The sequence below is a fragment of the Gordionus sp. m RMFG-2023 genome, chromosome 1, assembly GCF_954871325.1.
Source record: "Gordionus sp. m RMFG-2023 chromosome 1, tfGorSpeb1-WG-v2, whole genome shotgun sequence".
Classification (NCBI taxonomy): domain Eukaryota; kingdom Metazoa; phylum Nematomorpha; class Gordioida; order Chordodea; family Parachordodidae; genus Gordionus; species Gordionus sp. m RMFG-2023.
The window spans coordinates 9,646,885-9,670,353 of record NC_088775.1 but is presented as its reverse complement, the minus strand read 5'-3'; the positions used below and the strand labels follow the sequence as shown (position 1 = coordinate 9,670,353).

The 23,469-nt window shown below is 26.5% G+C and overlaps 1 protein-coding gene across 1 annotated transcript; it reads right to left on the bottom strand.

The window, feature by feature from the left end:
- Nucleotides 1–12,659: 12,659 nt before the first annotated feature.
- LOC135931664 (uncharacterized) lies at nt 12,660–23,044 on the bottom strand. The gene is made up of 10 exons (XM_065468922.1): nt 22,973–23,044; nt 22,770–22,931; nt 20,046–20,393; nt 19,259–19,373; nt 18,306–18,499; nt 17,572–17,937; nt 16,152–16,184; nt 14,292–14,387; nt 13,812–14,017; nt 12,660–12,976 (listed from the first exon to the last, which is right to left on the bottom strand). The coding sequence occupies exons 1-10, from the start codon at nt 23,001–23,003 to the stop codon at nt 12,797–12,799; spliced, it is 1,731 nt and encodes a 576-aa protein (XP_065324994.1). The 5' UTR covers nt 23,004–23,044; the 3' UTR covers nt 12,660–12,796.
- Nucleotides 23,045–23,469: the final 425 nt, after the last annotated feature.

The following is a 23,469-nucleotide window of genomic DNA, read 5'->3' as shown; positions in this document are numbered from 1 at the left end:
ATTTTTATAAACTAAAATTAGAATACAATATAAAAAAGGTTAAGTTATAAAAATAAAATTGTAACAAAAATAAAAATATAATTTGAATAAACATAATCAATGTACGTTATATAAATTAAAACATATTACTATTCAATAACCAAAATATTTTAATTTATTTATTCCTATAATGTAACATATATATTATAACTTTCCGACATTTAATATTATATTATCGAGCTTAATCAAATTGCATATTATTAGAAGTTAAATTGGATAATTATATAAATGTATATATATAAAAGAATTACAAATAAAATTCATTATTGTTTTTAAAACATATTCTATTTAATATTTGGCGACGAGGTAAAAAAAAAGTCGCGCGGTTTTCGGTCTTCGGTCAAGTTAAATGTTATTTAGAATTATAAAAAAAATTTCTCTTTATAAAGAAAATAAATAAAATTGTCGTGATTGACGGAGTCAATCACGGGAAACGAGGAAAAATAGACGAAAGCAAATATGGAAAAAAAAAATATTATTTCGTCGATTCATTATGATAATAAACATTTTTTTTGGTGTGTTATTTTTATATTATACGATTTTATTTTTCGCGTGAAATTAGGATTATAAGCGTGATTATGGAGTTTTAAAATTATAAAATAATATATTTTTATATTATAATTTTGTTTTGAAGGTTAGAGGCTTCCCTATAAAAGGAAAGCCGAAATCTTAAAATTGATTATGTTTTTTTTTTGGTTGTAATAGTTTATATAAATTTTTAATTGAAATAAAATTATTCGGAGTTTTGCTTGGATTGAAATAAAATTATTATATTCTTTTACTCGGACTTATACGGCACAACGTAATAAAAATAATAATAGATTTGTTTAGAAATTATGGATAAAAGATGAATGAGATAAATGGGCTATTGACGACTATAGACACATAAAAAAAAAAATTTCTCAAATTGACGTCACTTTGAAATAATTATTTATAGCTTATGGAGGAATAAATATTAACTGAATAAAAAAGAATTACTCTTCCCAAGAAAATATGGGCAGATATATACAAAATTGCAAAACAACTTATAAAGATAAAACAACTGTTCTGGCATCTAGAATTGAATTCATTAGATTAAGTCGCGGGCCTACAGAATTCTTTTTGAGTTATTTAAAAACTATAAAGGAGCTAGCCCGAAGATGCAAATTTGAAGATAATGTAGAACTAAGAATTCGCGATCAATTAATCGACGGAGAATTATGTTTACGATACTCATATACTAAAGACGAAGACCAACCGTTAAACTTAAACAAAATTATAGAATTTATGATAATGATAAAGGGCACGACGCAGCCTATTTAGATTTCCATGGATTATAGAATTTATGATAATGATAAAGGGCACGATGCAGCCTATTTAGATTTACGTGGATTATAGAATTTATAATAATGATAAAGGGAACTATCAAAATGATTGATGCGGCCTATTTAGATTTCCATGGAATGTAGAATTTATGAACGATGCAGCCTATTTAGATTTCCATGGATTATATAATTTATGAAAATGATAAAGGGCACGAAGCAGTCTATTTAGATTTCCGTGGATTATAGAATTTATAATAATGATAAAGGGCACTATCAAAATGATTGATGCAGCCTATTTAGATTTCCATGGATTATAGAATTTATGATAATGATAAAGGGCACTATCAAAATGATTGATACAGCCTATTTGGATTTCAGTGGATTATAGAATTTGACTTATCGTGCTTTATATAGCCTATTTGGATTTCCGTGGATTATAGAATTTGACCAACAAATGTAAATATCAATATGATCAACAATATATATAAATATAATGATAATGGTAACGTGAATATAATAAAGAAAATATATCCATCAACAACAAGAGTAACCTGGAGTACTCCAATGGTAGTGGTACGTAAAACTTTAGATGAACTAAGATTATGTGGAGATTAATTCTACCAACGTTTGAAGAATTAAAATAAACATATAGAGAATATAAAACAAGTTACATCAAACCAAAGATTATTACGTTGGGCTTATAAATTATGGCGCTATTTACAGATGCTTTATCGCGAAAACCAATACAGATAAATGATGATAAAATAACAAGCGAAAATAAAACAGTGATGGTGGGAACAATGAGATAAAGATGTCGAAAAATTAGAATCGCCATCACAATCCTAAAAGGGAAGAAGAAAAATAAGAAAAAAAATAAATATACAAAACCATATTAAAACATCCCGACCAACAACAAATAAGGGAAGATTATAAAGTTAGGATATGAAAACGGAGAAAATTAATAGATGAACTTGAACTTGGTAAATAAAAAGATTGGTAGACGATCATAACTTGGTGGGAAAGAAGATATGTTATTTTTGAATATCTTATATATTCAAAATGTTAGCTATATATTTTAAAAGGACATTATTTGTATATTATATTATTTTAACTTTCCGACATTTAATATTATATTATTTTCTTCCAAATATTTCAGTTTATTACTAATTTTAAAGGCAACGGTACTCTTCTAGCTGGCAGTGCAATTGTTTTTCTATTTTCTTCCAATTGTAGTTTTACTGGTTCGACATTTTTTTTAGTAATCCTAATTTATTATCAAACACCTTAGCAACTTCATTATAAAGTTTGTCAATATTTACTTAATAAATAAGACTGTCTAAATTTTTATTGATTGAATATAATTTTAAATATTAGCAGGGGCTTAGTTAGCTATTACAATCTCAGGGGGCTCAACTAAAATAAATTTTATGGGGGGCTATTTGCGGGCCGGGTTTTATATTAATATATTATACTTTTTAAAAATTTGCTAAATACAAAATCTATTTATTAAAGCATAAAATATTTTCGATTGCTGATATAAAAAAAATTTGCGTCTAAAGAATTACAAGTGATAAAAAAAAGGTTAATTAATACATACATTTACATATGCCTCAATTGATAATGGTTTTTAAAAACTACATATTATAAAATTAGCAACTTACATTGACAAAAGTCAAGAAACTAATATAACACTCTGTTACCATATTTAGACAATGTTTTATAGAATATACTAATAAGGAAAATTTTATAGGCCTGAACCAAATTAACAATTATTGAAGAAGAGATAAACGATCAGTCCAAATCATAAAACTATATGTTGGTTAGAGCTTCCTCTTAGGATGACATTATGGAAGCTAGATAAGTAATCGAGAAAATTATTGTGAGATATTAAATTTCTAAAAGATTATTATAAACAACTACACAGTTGACCATTATTGCTTATAAAATATGCTCTCAGCAGCTGTAATAATATTCTTAAATTACATAGCCACACAAATAATAGATGTTTGTTAATTTCCAGTCATAGCCATGACACTCACTATATTAACTTATATCAGAATTTATTATGCTAGATAAATTGATAAAACAAAAACACTATAAATCTTTAGAAAAAATATGCAAATATATAGAAACCTTGAGTTATTTACACGGCAAGGATGTCATATTAGAGATGAGATATTTTGTAATTATAAAATAAGAACAAGAGTGATATCATGAAAGAAATTAAAATTTTATATATTATTGTCGCCACCTCTAGTTGGTATATTATATCTTAAAATAGTAGTAGTTTGTAATAATATCAAAATTAAAAATTTAACTCAAAACTGTTTTTCAAATAAGAAAAAAATAGCTTTCCTAAAAACACGTGAAAAGAGAAGAAAAGTTATCTAATTTATTACCTCCATTGTGGGATGAATAATAATATTTTAAATAAATAGATGACGTTAAATTTTTGAAAACAATTTATTACATATATTTATTATCAAAACCATTTATTAGTAAAATTTATTAAAATATTAACTGTAATATATTATATAACTGTCAAATACGTCTGTAAAAGTGGTATTTAACCTAATATTTTATAACCAATTATATCTAATAGAGGATTATAAACTATATGTTTACTTACTTTTATATATAAATCTCTTAAACTTATTTGTATTTGAATGAAGATAATTTTAAGAAAAGGAATGGTAATTAAATTTAAATATCAATAATATAATTGATTAGTGATTAGTGATTTTGAATAATTACAATATTAAATTGTTAATTTTCAATTAATATTTATTTAATTAGGGTTATATATTAATTTAAATAATAAAAGTCAATAAAGCTTGTTAATGCTAAATTAATATTTAGTGAGTGATATTAATATTCTATTTTTAACACAGAATTTGATAGCAAGCTGACATAGCGAAAATATAATTTACAAGATTAATCTAATCTAATAATTAAAATAGTATTCATTTAAGAATAATTTAGATAGACTTATTAATTTTTAAATTATAAAATTAAATCTATATAATACTTAATAGAATTATAAAGGAAATCATTCAGTGAGCAATCAAAAAAAAAATTTTTAGTTCAAAGGGATATTAAGGAGCCATTAAAAAAAATTTGCTTCAGGGGGCTATTCAAATTTTTCAGGGGGCTCGAGCCTTTGCGCCCTTCCATTAGCGACACCACCGAACATAGGCGTAGCCAGAGGGGGGGACAAGGGGAAATTTCCCCCCTTTCAGAAATTTATCACTTTTTGTAAATATCATTTATAGCTAATAAAAAATATCCCCCTTAGTCCTTTCCCCACTCCCTGACCCTCATATATGCATGCATATATCTTAAATAATAATTTAAAAGAAAGAATGTAAAGGTTGATATTTTTTTATAAAACTATTCATCATAATTTATAGATTTTTGAAAAAATAAATTTATAAATATATAAAATGAACCAAAAATGTTTTTTAATAAATAGAATATAGGCCAAGGATAAGTCTTAAGACAGAAGTGAAATGTATTATAATTATTAATAATAGATCTATAAAATTACTAAATAATATAATATATCAAATATAATTTTTTATAAAGTGAGTAATTTTAATTTATTTATCTCAATAAAAGTAAAATATAATTATAAAACTATTGATAAAATTAAATCATAAATTAAAAAAATATTAAAGCACAATATAAACAGTGGAATATTATATGTCGTCGATTTACAATATATCTAATTATCAAATGACAATCAAGTATTTTTACCAATATAGCGAATTATATATTTTACAGAAAACTATAAAATATTGATAAGGACATCAGAAAATATCTTTTAAAGACATTGTGGGATAAATAATATGAAGATTAAATTTATGTATACTTAAATAAAATAGATGGCGTTAAATAATTGTATGCATATTGTTGCTATATTTAATATTAAGAGCATTGATTAGTAAATTTTGTCAGATTATTAACTGTAATATATTCTCTAACTGTCAAATATGTCTGTAAAATTGGAATTTTACCTAGTATTTTATAACTAATTCTATATAATAGGGTAAAATCAACTATATGTCTACTTACTTATTATAAATAAATTTCTTATAATTGTTTGGAATAAATTATTACCATGCTTTTATATTAAGGTATATACAATACAAGTCATTTATTATATTTTTATTTTATATAAACTAATAAAAATATATTTCATATTTGTTCCAGGCTTATTTTTTTTATTAAAATTTGTAAAAATATTTTATGACTATATATAGACTAAGTAACCCGGCCGAAGGCCGGTGAAAAGCGGACCGAAGGCCCACCCAATAGGGGGTCTGGGGGCAAAGCTCCCAGTACTTTTTTGATTTCCCCCCCCTTATGAAAATCCTGGCTACGCCTATGCCACCGAATATTAGATTAGATTAATACACATAAATTATATTTTCACTATGTCAGCTTGCAATCAAATTCTGTGTTAAAAATAGAATATCAATATCCCTCACTAAATATTAACTTAGCATTAACAGTGAAGCTTAATTGACTATTATTATTTAAATTATTATATAACCCTAATTAAATAAATATAATCAAATTGAACTAACATATTTAATATTGTAATTAGCCGAGTTCAAAATGACTAATCACCTGTATATTTATTTTTAAATTAAATTATCTTACCTATTCCTAAATATATTATTTGAAATAGTATTAAAAAACGAATTCGAATCGAATAATTTACTATTTGAATTCGTACAAATAATAAAATTTACTATTTGTATTCGATTCGAATTAATTTTTTTAATAAAATAAATCGTACTCAAATATATTGACAAATATTTTAATTTACAAATTTGATTTTAAAATTATAATAATTATAATAATTATGTAATCAATAATCTGATAATAAATAATATATAATCAAGTTATAAACAAAATTAAAATATATATTATTAATTTAATTTATAATTTAAGCCAATTTTTAAGGCAAAGAGTTTTTGTTATATTTTCTTCCTTATATGACATGCGGTTTTTTGACAATAAATTAGTTCCAACTGAGAAAAGCCTTTCACAAGCAGTTGATGTTCCTTGTGTAGATAGATAATCCCTTGCCATTTTCGAGAGTATGGGGATCCGATATGCATTTGCCTTCCACCACATTAACGGGTCAGTATCATTATTTGCTCTTGGTTCACTCAGATAAAAATCTATTTCACACAGTTGAATATTATTTTGTTTAAAAACAATTTCTAGCCTGTTTTGTTGAATTTTATCCTTATTTGTTTGACAGTTATAATTATGAGCTTATAAAATAAAATCATATTTAAATGGGGGTAAATTAAATACCTGTATATCTATTGTAAATCTCTTTAAATTTGTCCATTAACTTGGATATATCAATATCATAATCAACAGATATTGATTTAAAATATTCCACTTTAAGCCTGGGATCTAATATTGTGGTTATTATTGCATCATCGGCAGTTAAATTATAATAGCCCAATAATTTATCACATGCTACTTTGAAACTATTGTTAAATGATTTATGGAAACCAGGTTTTTCATTTTTTAGATGTTCAAGAATTAAAATATAATAAGGTATAACCAAATTATAAGTAGGATAATTCTCCCCACATACCTATTTGTAGTTTCATATAAAGGCAATAGTATAGCTTTAATTTTTATAAGATCCTCCCATTCTTCCTATATGTTATCAAAGTATTATATTATTACCTAATTATAAATTTTAGTTTACCTCTGATATTCGTTTTTCTTGAAGAATTTTAATGTTAGTTATTACTTCATTAACTAGGCTTTAACAATAAGCCCCTTTCAATCATTTGATAGGTGCTATTCCACCTTATTTCACAATCCAATTTTGGTTTTAAAAAATTTAGGTGAGCATGTAGGGAACTACATATATTTTTTATTAAATTTAATTTTTGAGGGAAATTACGAATCATTCTAATAATGTTTCTTAGTTTTAGAATTGAAGGGTCTAAAATTTTTAAAATTTATTTGGATATTAAATTAATTACATGGGCAAAGCATCGGGTGTGCCCTATTTTTATTAAGGGATATTTTAAAGAAAATGTATCAATAAATGTTTTATTATTAGTAGCATTATCTAAAGTTATATAAAAAATTTTATTCTCTAAATTATAATTTTTAATTATTTTGACAAAGGTTTTAATATATTTTCACCTGAATGTGTTTCATTTATTGGACTGACATCCAAAATTATGTTATTTATTTTAAAATTATCATCAATAAAATGGGCTGTTAATCCTAAAAAAGGAACCTGTGTTGGGCTAGTCCAAATGTCAGATGAAAAATTAATATGACTTATATTTTTAGATATTATTTCCTTTACCAATTGTTCTTTTTCTGCAAATGTATTATACATGTGCAATTTAAGAGTATTGGAGCATATTGATTTTACAGAACAATCAAGATCACTTATAAAATTTTTAAAATCATTAGAATTAATAATTTTAAAAGGAATATTATGATTTATAAATAATTTTAATAAATTATCCTTAAAATTAATTTTTTTTGAAGAATTTGGTGTAAACTTTAAAAAAAATGTCAATTTTATTATTTTTTTTACTAAGGTGTGAATGAAACCTATTATAATGATTAATAAGAGGAGATGTTGTTTTGCCTTTACATTTTATAATACTCTTGCAATGATCGCAAGCAGCCTTTTCACTATCTTTAAGGATTTGATATTGATCCCATATGATTGCTCTCTTTTGTGAGGAAATTTTCTCATCTTCAACATCAAGCATAATTTCATCAGAAGCATTCTCCTCTAACATAATTAGGCTAGCTAACAATAATTATTGTAGAAATGTGATATATTTTTATGTACCTCTGGTTTGTGTAATTTTTAATATAATTTATTATGAGATTCAAAAAATAAACTTTTCGTGAGATTCAAAAAATGTGGCAAATAAAAATTTAAATTTTCACTTCAGAAATTTTTAAATTTGTGCTAGAATTTTTATAAACACAAACACATCACCTGTACGATTGGCAGGTCAACAAATAGAAATGACAAATGTTAGATTTATTAAACAATTTATTAAATATTACGAATAATTCGTTTTATTCGAATAATTCGTTTTATTCGAATAATTCGTTTTATTCGAATCGAATAAATGATTATTCGTATTCAGATAAAACAAATAATTTATTATTCGTAATTATTCGATTAGATTCGAATTATTCGAATCGAATCGAATATTCGAATTATTTTTGAATAGGCCTAATTTGAAATAAGTATAAGAGATTTATTTATAAAAAGTAAGTAAACATATTGTTTATAATCCTCTATTAGATATAATTGGTTATAAAATATAAGGTTAAATACCACTTTTACAGACGTATTTGACAGTTATATAATATATTACAGTTAATATTTTAATAAATTTTACTAATAAATGCTTTTGATAATAAATATATGTAATAATTCTTTTCAAAATTTAACACCATCTATATAGTTAAAATAATTTTAAGTTAAACATTTTATTATTCATTCTACAATGGATGTAATAAAATAGATATCTTTTCTTCTCTTTTTTTACATGTTTTTAGCTATTTTTTTCTTTTTCGAAAAACAGTTTTGAGTTAAATTTTTAATACAAGTATATTTTTGATATTATTACAAACCACAATTATTTAAAGATACAATATACCAAATAGAGGTGGTGCGACAATATTATATAGAATCTTAATTTATTCATCATATCACTCTGTTCCTTATTTTATGGGTATAAAATGTTTCATTTCTAATATGGCATCCTTGTCGTGTAAATAACTCAAGGCTTCATTATATTTGCATAATTATTTCTTCCAAATATTTTTAGTGTTTTTATTTTATCAATTTATTTAACTTAATAAATTCTGATATTAGTTTACATCGTGAGTGTCATGTCTATGACTGCAAATTAACCAGCATCTATTATTTGTATTTATGTAATTTAAGATTATTACTACAGCTGCTGAGAGTATATGATTTCATATTTTAGATAAACACTAATAATCAACTGTGTAGTCATTTATATACCATTAAAAATGGAAAATAATCTTTTAGAAATTTAATATCTCACAATAATTTTCTCGATTACTTATCTAGCTTCCATGATGTCATTCTAAGAGGAAGCTCTAACCAACATATAGTTTTATGATTTGGATTGATCGTTTATCTCTTCTTCAATATTGTTAATTTGGTTTAGGCCTATAAATTTTTCCTTATTAGTCCATTCTATAAAACATTGTCTAAAATGGTAACAGAAGTTATATTATTTTCATAATCTTTTGTCAATGCAAGTTGCTAAGATTTATATTATTGCATTATGTGGATTTTAAAAACTATTATCAATGGAGGCATAGGCATATGTATTATGAATAAAATAACCTTTTTTATCACTTGTAATTCTATAGACGCAAATTTTTTTATATCAGCAAAAATATTTTTTACTGTTATAAATAGATTTTGTATTAAAAAATATTATTTTTAAAAATGTCTTGTATTGTTTTAATTATTTATATGCTTGTTTATTTTGTATGTATAATATAATAAATGACAAAATATTGAATTTAGAATAATTGTTCAGAGTTAACAAATTTTAAAAATGTATAATATATTAATATAGAACCAGGCCGAAGGCCCGCAAATTGGGAGGCAGGGGGGGGGGCGAAACCCCCATAAGATTTTTTTTTAGTTGAGTTCCCTGAAATTGTAAAGGCTATCGACGCCCCTGTTGTTTTGTACGCTTTTTTTCTCATTTCCAATTCCAAAAAACTGGAATTTTATTTGGGTGAAGGGTAGGGGGGGGGCTATCTGGGTTTTGACTAAAATATACAACGTGTATCACAATTACAATATTTAACTAGCTTCCCAAAACTCGAGCCTTTCGGCTGGACTTTTACTTTGTTTCTAAACTCAGACTCGGTTGAGCTGTAAGAGATGCCGAGGCAAGCTCGACCCAACCTCAATAAACTTTCTATCAGCAAAAGGTCAATCAAAATCACATGTTATTTTTAAACATACGCATAACATTTAATTCATTCAAATATGTAGAATTTATTTCTTAAAATTAATAATATACTATATATGCGAGGTAAATTAGTTTGTTAAAAAGACGTATTCGGATTTTTAAAAACGATCACTACCAAAATAATATTATGAGAATGGTTTAGACATCTGCCAAATATCGAAGGTCTACTTATTATTATTTTGGCTAAAATTTTAATCGGATTGCTTAATAAATCAACCCAAATCAGAATTTTTAACACTAGTTTAAAAATACTTTTAAGATGGCAGTGAACAAATGCAATAAAAAATTTATTTTTTTAAAGATATTATAATATTCAAACTAAATTTCAGAATAATTTAAATTTGGGGATCGGGTTGTTCTGGGACAAAAAATATTTTGCTAGGGTTTGGCGACCATGAAAAATCACGTTATAGGGCTCTAATCATAATCCATGGATGGCATTCTGCTATATAGTAAATAATTTTTTTGAATTTTTCAAATATATATTAACCTCATCCAGCGTCCATATTTCTAGAATTGTCTAAAAAAGCAATTTAAATTTCTAAGAAAATATATAATATCTAGAGACATCTATATTAGCCTGACATTTATTAGTGAGCTTTTAAAAGTGCACAAACAATGAAGTTCTGCATTGAAATACTTTTAAACGAAATTGTTAAAACCTTGATTTGGCCTATTTTTAAAACGAATATATCAAGATTTTTACCAAGACTTCTCAGAATAGGGATATGTTATTCTTACATCTTTTGGTAAAACTTAGTTATTAATAATTTGTCTAAAATCTTAATTTCATCTTTTTTTAAAGAAATCGAGGTATTTAGCAACGCAACTCCAATCATTTTATCGAATATGTATTTTCAATTTCACATTTAGTCCTTGCATCAATCTTTATAGATGTAAGCCAACCCAAGTCTTAGCAAGCAATTAAATATGGGAAATTTTATTAGCAAAAGTTGTTTTTTAACAAAACCGTTAGTATTCTATACAAACAAATTAATTGCCTAACTTTTTTCACAAACCTATTAGCTCGAATAGAATGAGATAATATAATTGCTCACCATTTCATTTACGATTTATATTTATACATATATTGTGAAAAGTAATAAATATGCTCCTTGTTTAAGTTAGTATTAATTTTTTATCATTTCAAAGTCATAAAATTGTAAAATTTAACCTTGGATACAGTCAATTAATAAAATAAGAACTTACTGTTTGCTATATTTTAACGTCTTACTCAACAATTTAAATGGTACTATTTAAAAAGAATTATTTGCATAACGCATCGATATAATAATCCTATCTGGAAGCTGGGATCTATAAGTTCCCTAAAAAATTTGCATAATTTTACTTATTTTAAAATTATTTTTATATTTTCTTAAAAGGGTTCTTAGGTTAATGCAATATGTATATATTATTAGAATGCAATTTATGCATTAAATGTATTTAAAAGTGTATATACATTGGATTCAGCTGTAGTCTATTTATGATTTGCACGATTAAATGACATTAATATAATGACAAATAAAATAATTAGTCGACGAGCAAAGCACAAAATGATATTAAATATGTGATCTAAAATGGGCGGGTTTTTAGACAAAAAGGCTGACCTGATGGACTCTGGACACAATCTGATTTGAGCTAACGAAGTCTATGTGGCTAATTGACTATCTCTCAATTACAGGTCAAAAATCTTTTTTTTTTACTTAAACCATGATTGGAGCAACTAAGCCATCTCGATTCAGTCATTTAACAAAACTAGCCCAGATTTATCCACAATAATGAAAAGCTTTTTAAGGTCAACTGCATTCAGATCGAGTTTTAAACCCCAAATGAATATTGTTACATTATCTTCCAAAATCGGTTCGAAACGAAAAGTCCGGATCAATAGATTTGACAATATAACAAGATATTATTACCTTCAAAAACTCAATTTGAATGCATCCTACAGCATTTTTAAAAAAAAATTGGATTGAGCGGTCTGAACCGATCCGGTTGATCTTTACAAAATCTAATGTTCTGTTTAACATATGTCAAGGGAAAAGATAATCAAAAGTAAAAATAATAATTTGATATTTAGAGATGCACATTATATTGATCCAAAAATAAGAACTTCGCGTCAGTTCCCAAATGTTCTAAACAGAAAAATATAATGACTCGCTAAAAGGTAAAAGCAAATAAATAAATATTGAATTATCATTTTATTGAGAAAGCATTACATCAACATTTTAGAAGATGAGAAAAAATTCATTTAGCGAATTTATATATTATTTTATGATAAATTTTTTCTTAAAATGTTGCAATCAAAGACAATGTTTTACGTTAATAAATATTGTACAAATAAATATGCCTAATGTGATAAAGCTCATCGTGTTCATTTAAAGTTAAAGGTAAGAGGCAAGATACTCATTTCTTTAGCATATTCATCATAAGTGCGTCGTCGTCATCTGGGTATTCAAACTGTGGGATATATTCGCCATCAGCCCTATTAACAATAGGAGCTCCCCGGGAAAAGGCAGGGGGAACGAAATTTGCGTCATCAAACTTAGTCATTCCACCTAAGTCCATATCGTCTTCGGTGGGAAACTTTTTTTATAAATTAATTAAATAAATATTCATTTTTTCCCTATCCCCCTTTTTAAAATGGAAAATAATAACAACAGACAGGGAATAGATATCGTCATTTATTATTTCTAAGTAAATTGCTATCATTTCATAATAATCTATTATTTTGGTTGGGTTCAGAGTTTGAAGAGAAAAAAAATTGTTTTATCGTAGAAAAAATTACAAAAAATATTTTATATAAAAAGATCTGGAATTATAGGTAAAATTTAATCAAAACTTTTGTTAAGCTTTTTTTTTCAAAAAATCTTCATTAAAATAGATATTTAAATCAAAAATATCTGAAGATCTTTTATTTTGAAGAGCATTTCAAACTATGCACTTTTATAAATAATGGTGATCATTTGTAATTAAGATTTCGAAATTGTTTTTACGTTAAAATAATTTTATTTTTTTTTATAACAAAGAAAGAAACGATAATTTTTTTAAAAATGAGAAAAACATTCTCCCCTCCCAAAAGAACCGAAGAAAGTGGTCCTTTCCTAAATTGCATTCAATTTATATGATACAGAGTCGGAGTAGACCCGCAACTCTCCCAGCGGGTAGGGGAGGTGAGACGAATATCAGGAAATTATTTTTCATATGTTTTTTTGGGGGAAGAAGAGCTCAATATTGGGTCCCTGCTACAACATCTACACTACATATACATTAAATTGATTTGATATAAAACACAATTGCCGCCGGCCGAGAAATTTATCTTAAAATATTTTATGCCAATAAAAACATGGCCAAGTTATTTAACAAAAGTTCATGGTATTTATAAGCAATATTTCTGTTTAAAAAAAATGCAAATTATTACTACGACAGGTTGATCCATGGCAGATATAAACGGTTGTTCGGCGTCGGTCAAAGCGGGAGGCCCCTTTAAAATTTTTCTACCCCCTACAATAATAGGAGTTTGCGGGTCGTTGGCACCTTTTCTCTTACCCTTCTTACCCTCGTCGGCTTTACGCTTTGCTTCCGCGGCTTGTTCCATCAGCAATTTGTTTCGAGTCTCTACTATGCCTTTTTGAGGAAATAGATTAGAATTTAATTTTTTTATTAGCTCTAATCTATTTTCGACGCAACTTCCTTGTTTTTTTTAGACAAGGGATAATTGAGTTCAAAAATAGATTCGAGCTAAAAAAAATGTAAGAGTTTTTTAAAAAAAATAGTTTTGGATTTAAAAAAAATATAATATTTTGAACATATGATATGTTCATGATATGCAAGCAGTTAGGCTATAGATGCTATAATTTGTAAAAGATTTTATATAATTTAAAAAAATATATATACTTACGTGCAACTTTCCCATACACAAAAAACATAATCAAGCCAACGATTATGATAAAAATAATTATCCCCATAACAAATCCGATAAGTGATTCCTTAGTGGCTAATTTTTTTTAAATAATAATATTACAAGATTTATTAAATAATAAAAGTAAAAATTTATCAAACATATTACGCAATTAAATTTGTTTTAAAAATGAATATAATGGGAACTAGTGATGTAAAATAGAGCCATTTTGGCCGATTTTTAAAAGCGGCTAACTCATTGCCAGCCTGAAGATTTTGCTTATAGATGGGCAAAGGTTTGGTGGAGGGATTTTTCATCACTAGGGAACTGTGGAGAGAGTTAATTTTAAACCAGGGTCTACTAAGCGCGTTAGAGCTCTGCGCGGGTTGTCCAAAACCCGATCCGAACCGAACCTCGGACACTAGAACTTTTTTCTCGGGGGTTGTAAATAGATAAAACTGTTAACTACATATATATCATAATTCTATCAGGTTAGACAAAATGTTATATCGGTTTTGAAACATTATTCGATAATTGCTAAGCCTAGTTAAGGAGGTTAAATATACTTTTATTTGAGGTAGCAAATATGCATTTAAATTCAAATTCCAAATTTTTTTCGCAAAAAATCCTTATTTCAAGTTTCTGATTGGAGATAAACGCCTCCAAAAAATTTGATAAGTAAAAAAAACCGGACGAAATTCTTTTTTAGGGGGTAAGGTAATATTAAATATCAACGATTCCGGCTAAATATCTAATAATAAATATTTAAAAGAGAATGTGAAATTATTATTTATTTATTTATTTTAAGTGGGGAGGGGGGGGGTATAAATTTTTATGAGTCGCAAGTCTTTTTTTTAGAATTATAAGATATATCCATAATCATAAGGATAAGGATAAAATTTAATTCTCTTAACATTTCGTGGGTCCAGAATTGGAGTGTTCTATCTGCACTCTTATAATAAATCAGAAAAAAATAATCGGTTTTTAAAGTTTAAATGCCTTCCATAGATTAGCATCTATCATATAATGGAACAAAACCCCCCAAAATCTTACCATCAGCCTCATCGTGGAGGGGGGGGGCAATGTCTTTTGGCAAGCTAATGGTCTAAAAGGTTCCCTGTGGTCTGAGTCTAGAATATGATCACTGTCTCCTCGGGGTGTAAAAATCACCTAAAGAGGTTGATGTCAGGAAGGGCATCCGATTCCAAAAACCTTGCTACAAAATTTCCTAATGATTAAATCAGAAGGAAAACTGGCCAACCTGGTAAATCTTAAAATCGCCATTAAACTGAGAATATAATTAAACAAAAAAATTTACAGAAAGCTTTATTAAATATCATATTTTCGGGATATTTAGTTACTAATCAGTCAATCTTTTCAAGACATTGTCAAAATATAGGTAAGTGCATATATCAAAAAATAAAATCAATAATGATAATTATCAATTATTATTTCAATTATTATTTTTGGTTATAATTAAATAAAAATCCAAAAATTTTTAATAACCACATTATACTTTCTATATGTTTTCTATTTGAATTTTTTTTGAGCACTTCGAATAGAGTAGTTGTCAATCGATAAGGTAAAAAGAATCTCTATGAAGAGTGGGAGACCTGATTTAGACAACAAAAAAATGGGCATGAATATTTTAGTGTAGACCCACATGATTTCGAATTAAGTTCTAACTCAATTTTTTTTAATGTCAGATGGAGCACTCCAATCCTAAACTCACAACATTTCAGTTAGAATGTTTTTTTTATGTTCAAAATATATCGAAAACTAAGCATGACATTAAATTAATAGAATAATTTTTTATGATATATTCATATTATATAGAAATCGTAAAAATTACTGAATTACTGAAATAAGTTGATAGGAAACCCAATGACGGATCTAAAAGCATAAAATAATAAATTATATTTAAATATATTAAAAATAATTTATTTAGTTAAATATTTATCGGTAATTAAATATCAAAATATTATGAACAAACAATGCAATGTATTTTAAACAATTCAATTATCAAATGTATGATGCTATGTTGGTGTTAAGTGTATCATTATTCAAAATAAACGATTTAGGATGAAGCAAACTTTCGTAATGATATTGATATATATTACCTTCTCTCCTAGATAAGAAAATAAATTTAAAAAATCTCATTAAATTGCGTATTATTTAATAATAGAGTTGCAAAAAATACACAAAGCTATACGTATAAGATATGACTATGAGACGCATTGGTAAAGATTAAGTCATGACGATAAATAATTAATGAATTTACCCTACACTACATTTTGTTGAGAAGTCTTCATCAAAAGTTTAAATATTACAAAGGATATTATAGTAAAAAGATATTATAGTAAAAGGATATTATAGTAAAAGAATATTATAGTAAAGTGTACGAGATTATCTAGGAACTAAGTAAAATCAGCAACCACGTGCAAAGTTTTTTTTCTTAATAAAATACCTGGAAAGCCGCTATAGAATTTTATATTTGAATGTAACGGACAACGTACCTTTCTAATAAATAAAGTAAATGGAACGATTTTACCATTTTAAAGTAAACTGTACTGGAAATAAAAAGCTATAAGACAGGAGAATTAAACAGCTAATAAGCAGTACATAACATTGCGACCTGAATATGCACGCGTAGAATTTCGGGAAAAGTAATTTTCGCAATAGAGATGGAAGCCAAGGATGATCTGTTACTGCTTTCGTTTTATATTAAGGCAGAAAAGAACTTGTAGTTAAATAAAGAGAGAAAGAAGCGTTAACTTAACATCTGGGGTATATTACATTTGCGATTAAAGTTCAGCATATAACAAAAGGAGAAAATAAACTCTTAGTAACTTTACATATAAAACCAGGCTTATTATTTAAGTTAGCATTCTTAAATATTTAATATGCTGTCCAAAAAACTTTTTAAGACATAGGTAGAACTACTGATTTAAAAAAAACTGAAATTTTATATGGATTTGGGATATTTAAAAAGCCAAATATTAATTAATTTTTTAAAACTTTTATTTTCAACATAATAAAATCTTTATATGTACATATCAAGTGATTGATGAACTAGCTACTTTAAAAAAAGAATAAAATTGTAAGCGTTTGAATTAAATCAGGGGGATTCCTGAATTTTCTCCGCATATGTCTGAAGGGAAAAAATAATTTGAGGAGAGAAAAAAGCCTTTAACATTAAATTAGTCATATAATGGGTTATAATAGGATAGGGTGAGTTCAATATTTAATCAATGAACTATTACGACGTAATTATTAAAACCTGGCACAGACACCAAAATAACAGGTGAAACCGATTCTCCCAACTCGTTGTACACGATGCATTGATAGTACCCGCTATGTTTGGTGGAAACGTCCGGGAATGAAACGTATTCCTTCTTGATGTACGTTAGTTTATTTTTGCCTCCTGCCAGTGGCGACAGAAAGCTGAATATGTTTCCTATCGAAGAACCAGCCTTTTTCGGTTGGGAGGATTTTGGAGAAGTAGTGGAAACAATTGGGGAGCTAGAATAGGCCCATTTATAAAACGGAGGCGGAAAGCCGGAAGCACTACAGGTTAGATTTAGAGCGGAGCCGAATTTGACGATTAGCTCTCCCTCAGCCGAAATGTATTGAATCTTGGGGGGATCTATTATTTTTTTTTTGTTAAAATGTTTTATACAATTATAAATGGTAATCCTAAATAAGAAGGCCGATAAATGTAAATGTTTATTTAAATGAGATATTGTAAACGGCGTGTTTAAAAGATACCTTATATTATTAATACTTATCTAGACAGAAGATTCCTTTATTAAAGGTGTAAATACAATGAAGTCAGTTGTATTCAATAACATTTTCGTCTAAATGTCTTTAAATGGCGAACTCCGATATAATGTAAAGTTTTTAATGAATAAACATCAAGCAAGGTCAATATTAAAGTCATTGATCCTACATGAGAAAAGCGATAAAATTATAACGAATATATACTCTGGTTTAATTTGATGTAATATGTATTACTCAAAATGATGGGCTCGTTTTGATCGGACATACTTTCGTTGAGGTATACATAATTCGTTTTACAATATAGCGCAGTACCGGCATACTTTTGAGGCGAATTGATTTGCATGGAACTGCTTACTTTTTTGTCATCCAGAATGTCCGCTATCATGGGCTGACTTGATTCTGAGGTTATATCGTTAAAAGTCTTGACCCTGTGTGAAACGAATATTCGAGAATGAATAATATTATTATGAGTGAGTGAATGAATTCGCATGAGACAAAATTTAAATATGAGATAAAGAAGAAAAAAGGAATAAGGTAAGGGCTCGTTTATAGTATGCGCGTCTCGCTCAAGCAATGCGACAGCATCGATGGGTATTTTTTTTAAAAAGCAAGCAATAGGTAAATTTTTGATGAAATGAATTATATCGCTATGAATTATAAATTTACCTATTATCTGTTGCTTTTGAAAAACATATCCAGCGATACATGTCGAATCGCTTGAACGATAAGCACTTACAATATAGGAGGCCCAAGAAAGAGAAAATAAAAATGTAAATAAGGCCTCATTTATAGTAAACGGGTTATCTTCAAGTACTGCGTTATTATAAAATAAAGCCAATAAATTAGATTTATAAATATGGAGCGTCATGATGATAACGCTATGATAAAATTTGAAAAACATATGTTAAGATGCGTTCATAAAAAAATAATATGCGATACGATTATAAATAGTGAATTCGATAAAAAGTTATATGATTTTTCTTAAATATTATATAGAATAATTATATCTATTTTAATTTTATCTTAAATTATTTTTTAAAACTGAATAAGCTGTAATAACTCTGCATCAAATAATGCAACGAAAATAACGCGTTTTTTATTAATGCAGCCTAAGAGTTTACAAAAATAAAAGATGAGGGAGATTTTTTTCAAAGTACACATAATCAAGATTCAACAATGCTTATTACCATGATATGGTGGGTCTGACATAGCCTTCTCTACTCGTACACGTTAATATAAAATTGTTACCTATAGCGGGATCTGGCCTATTTTGTAAAGAAATTACGGGCTTATCGGGTCGTTCTAATAACAAAAAAAAAGGTAAATTTATATGCTTTCTTAAATTAACGATAAAAACAAACAAAAAAATAGCTAAAATTTTTTCTATAAATTGTGATTCGTATTATATATTAATCGGCCTGTCTAAGAAAATTTTGGGCACTCTTTTATTTTTCCTATTGACACGCCCAAGTGTCCTATTTCCGCATATTTTTTTATTATTAGCATTAGACACTAAAAATTTTATTCAAAATAATGAATGGGTGCCAATATGCCTATTTTTCATGGGGAAGGGTGAAGAGCATTTATAGTTTTTGGATAAGACTATCAAAAAATAATTGTATAATTGTGTTTCGCTTGAAAATATTTAGTATGTTATGTTAATCTCGTATCAGATATAAGTTAAACCCGTTTAACTCAGGATAATGATGTATAGCGTTGAACGTTATTGATTTTTTAAAATGTGTTTTATTAAAATATTTGATAGCGTTAGCGTCTTTGGCCTTGCATGTTTAGTGGGTGTATTGCATTCCAATAGTTCTGGGTTCGAATCCAGCAAAGATCGTGTTCTAAAGCCAACTAAATGGCTCCATCCTTGGGTAGGGGTGGAAATAAATATTTGCTTCTTTTATAAACTTTCTTTCTTTTTTGTTATAGATTTTTCTTTACAAATATAGATTAAAATATGCAAGAAACTTCTAACGAGTAGTTTCATATCGAAGGAACCCTTCATACTAGCTTTCCTGTTGCACACGCTTTCGTAAGTCCGTCTCCTATCTATGATTTGGAAGGTGAGCGTCATGTTATTCATGGAGATTTCGGGAGAGAAGATAGTAAATATGTAGCTCTTGGGATTGCCTTCGGTTAATTGGGCCTGATAGACGTTGTCTAAAAATGCGTTGGTGTTCAAATAAACGTCGTTAATTAGCCAGATAGTCTGGTAATCTTGGCCTGTATAGTTTTGGAGTATATTGAAAGTAATCTGAAGATTTCGTCCTTCCAGCGTTTCTATTATTGATGGAGGTTTAGGAGACAGAATGGTTCCTATGAAAAGAATAATTAAAGATAAGAAAGCATTCAATAGAAGCTATTTAAAAAATTAATTTATATATGTTAAAAAAAAATTTCCCCATACAAATAAAGATATTTTTAAATTTAATTTTAAATAATTTAAATGAATATATTAAAGAATATAAATATTTGTTATCAACACTTGAGAACATTTGTTAAGAAAAAAATAATTCAAGAGCATTCGCGGGGTAAATTATTGATCTAATATCATAATTATTTGAAAGTTTAATCCATCAGTGACAATCTCATAAGTTAATAGATATATGTAAAGTCTGGCCCGTTTTGGTCAGCTAAGAATTTTTGCATGAGTTACCTGACTCTGCGCGATAAATATTTTTTGAAAATTTGCCCTGCTATCTTTCAAAATTTTATAAAAGGCAGACCCTGTTAAAATTTATGAAAAGTCTGTTCCGCTCTGTTAAATTTTTTTTTGTACAAATTTTTCAGTCTCGTCACTTTAGAATATCTATATACTTTTTTTAAGCAGCTTATCTAATTACTCTATGACAATCTATTTTTTTAGAACAACAACTGCTTTATAATTGCGTTTGATATCTGTATTGTGTATTTGTAATTGGATCATATCATAAATAACTTGTTTAATTATTTGTCAATTTAATATATCATTTACAGATCAAATATTTTAGTTAGACTAACATAGCAAAATATTGCAATATATTTCTAATTAGTATTATTGAAAATTAAAAAATATATCAAAATATTAATGCCCGAACTTGGCCTATTAAAATTTTTGGGAGAAAACATAGCTGAGATTGTGTAACAATATATAGATATAAATCAAGATTAATGAAACAACAAAATTTTAAATTGTCTATATCAAGATATTTATTCAATAAAGAGCATGAAGCTACATTATACAGTTTCTAGTAAATGCATCTTAAATCTGTATGGGTCTTTGTCTCATGTAAATTCTCTTTTTGGGCACATGGATCCTGTTGCAATTTTAATCCATTCTTCATTTGTTTAAATTGTCAAAAATTTATTATAATTATTTTCAAATGCTCATTTTCATCAATAGCTGCAATATTATATATTTCATTTTTATATCTAATAATTAATATTTTTCATCTCAAAAGTGCCCCATGGGAAAGTGAATCCTTCCCCAAGTTTAGCTCATCCTTTCCCAAATTATTTTACTAAAAAAATTAATACTATTATTGCATAATAGTAAATAAGTGTAACAAATGAGATATTATTAATTCAATATTATCAAGTAGCTTTAATTTTATAGACGTTTGCCTTTTAGGGATCGCATTCTCCCCAGTCTCCCATAATAATGTTTTTTTAAACAAATTGATAATGATTATAAATCATCTTTAAAAGAGTCAAAATATTAAAAGGTCCAACCCAGTTCTACAAGTATTTCTAGAGGTTTTAGGTTTAGGTGACATATTTTTTAACAGTTTACGTTTAGTAAATAATAATTGTTAATATCAGTTCATCCCTGAATATATTACAACTATGAATATAAATGAAGAAGATTTGCTTATAAATTTTATAAAAGAAATTTAATAAGAAAATATTATAATTCGTGTTAGAAAAATATAAGCTCATTATTTATCTTTTAAGCTTTTGGTATTGTATTGAATAAGAAGAATAAAATTTATCAAGATCTATTTGTAATATATATTTATTAAATATTATTATTATAATATATTACCTTAAAAAATTTGAACAAATGAAGAATGATAATAATTATTGATGGATAATTTTTAATAAAGGTTTATTAAAACTTGGATTTAAATTTTATATAACTTTTTATATATGTCAAAAAAATAATGAAAAATAAAAAGGATGTTTAAATTGCATATTAAATAGCTAAAGATAGAGATATTCATTTTAATTAAGTATCTGAGATATAGATACAAAATACTTTTTCAAAATGCACAAAAAGATATAAGTTTTACAAGAATATCTTCTATTAAAAACAAGAATTTGCAATACTACCCAATACTACTCTGAAAATGATAAGGGAATATTCTGATTACATTTTTAAAAATCAAAAAGCTAAAATTATTAACATTAGCATGAAAATTTATAATTAACATATTGAATGGATTGTTTTTAGAAAATATTTTCAATAATAAATCATTAAAAAAATGTAATTCAGCCTTATACATATAACTTTTAAACTATTTAGTTCTGTCACTTAATTCAAAAATCTTTATATTTATTACATATCCAATCAATATTTCTATATTATTTTCTATTTAGGTAAATTTTTATATATTTCAATGATATATAAGTAAATCCTTTATCAGAAGTTTAAATGTTTAAACCTAGTTATATCTTTATCAGAAGGTTTAAATATTTAAAAGATCAAAATACCGCAATCCGATTCATCTGTCTGATCGTCCTTTGATTCTGGTGTACAGCAATCAACAATTTCATCACATTTCTGTGAAACTGAATAGCATGTTTTTGAAAATTTACAACGATATATACAAAATTTTGAATCTTCAAGAGTTATAAAGAATTCAATGTTTAAACCTATTATAATATAAATATATATTATTTTATATTAAAATTACATAATATGAAAGCTTTTAATAAACAAATCATAAATCATATTCGAAAAAATTTATTTTCGTAGCAAATTCAGACCCAACCTTGATCAAGTTAATTCCATATGGTTTATACTTGATAAAGCTCATTCGCTTTAATATTGCAGGTACAACAGAGAAGTTTGGTATTTCTCATTTCTATCTTATTGGTTATTAATAAATAAGAAGCTTTTACCAGGGGCGTCGCAAGCCTTAACAACCTCAGGGGACTCAACTAAAAAAAATTTTATGGGGGGTTCGGGCCTTCGACCGGGTTTTATATTAATATATTATACTTTTTTAAATTTGCTAACTCTGATAAATTATTCTAAATTTCGATTTTTTGTCATTTATTATATGCATACATAATAAACTCGCATATAAATAATTAAACAATATAAGACATTTCAAAGAATAATATTTTTTAATACAAAATCTATTTATTGTTTATTACAGTATAAAATATTTTCGATTGCTGATATAAA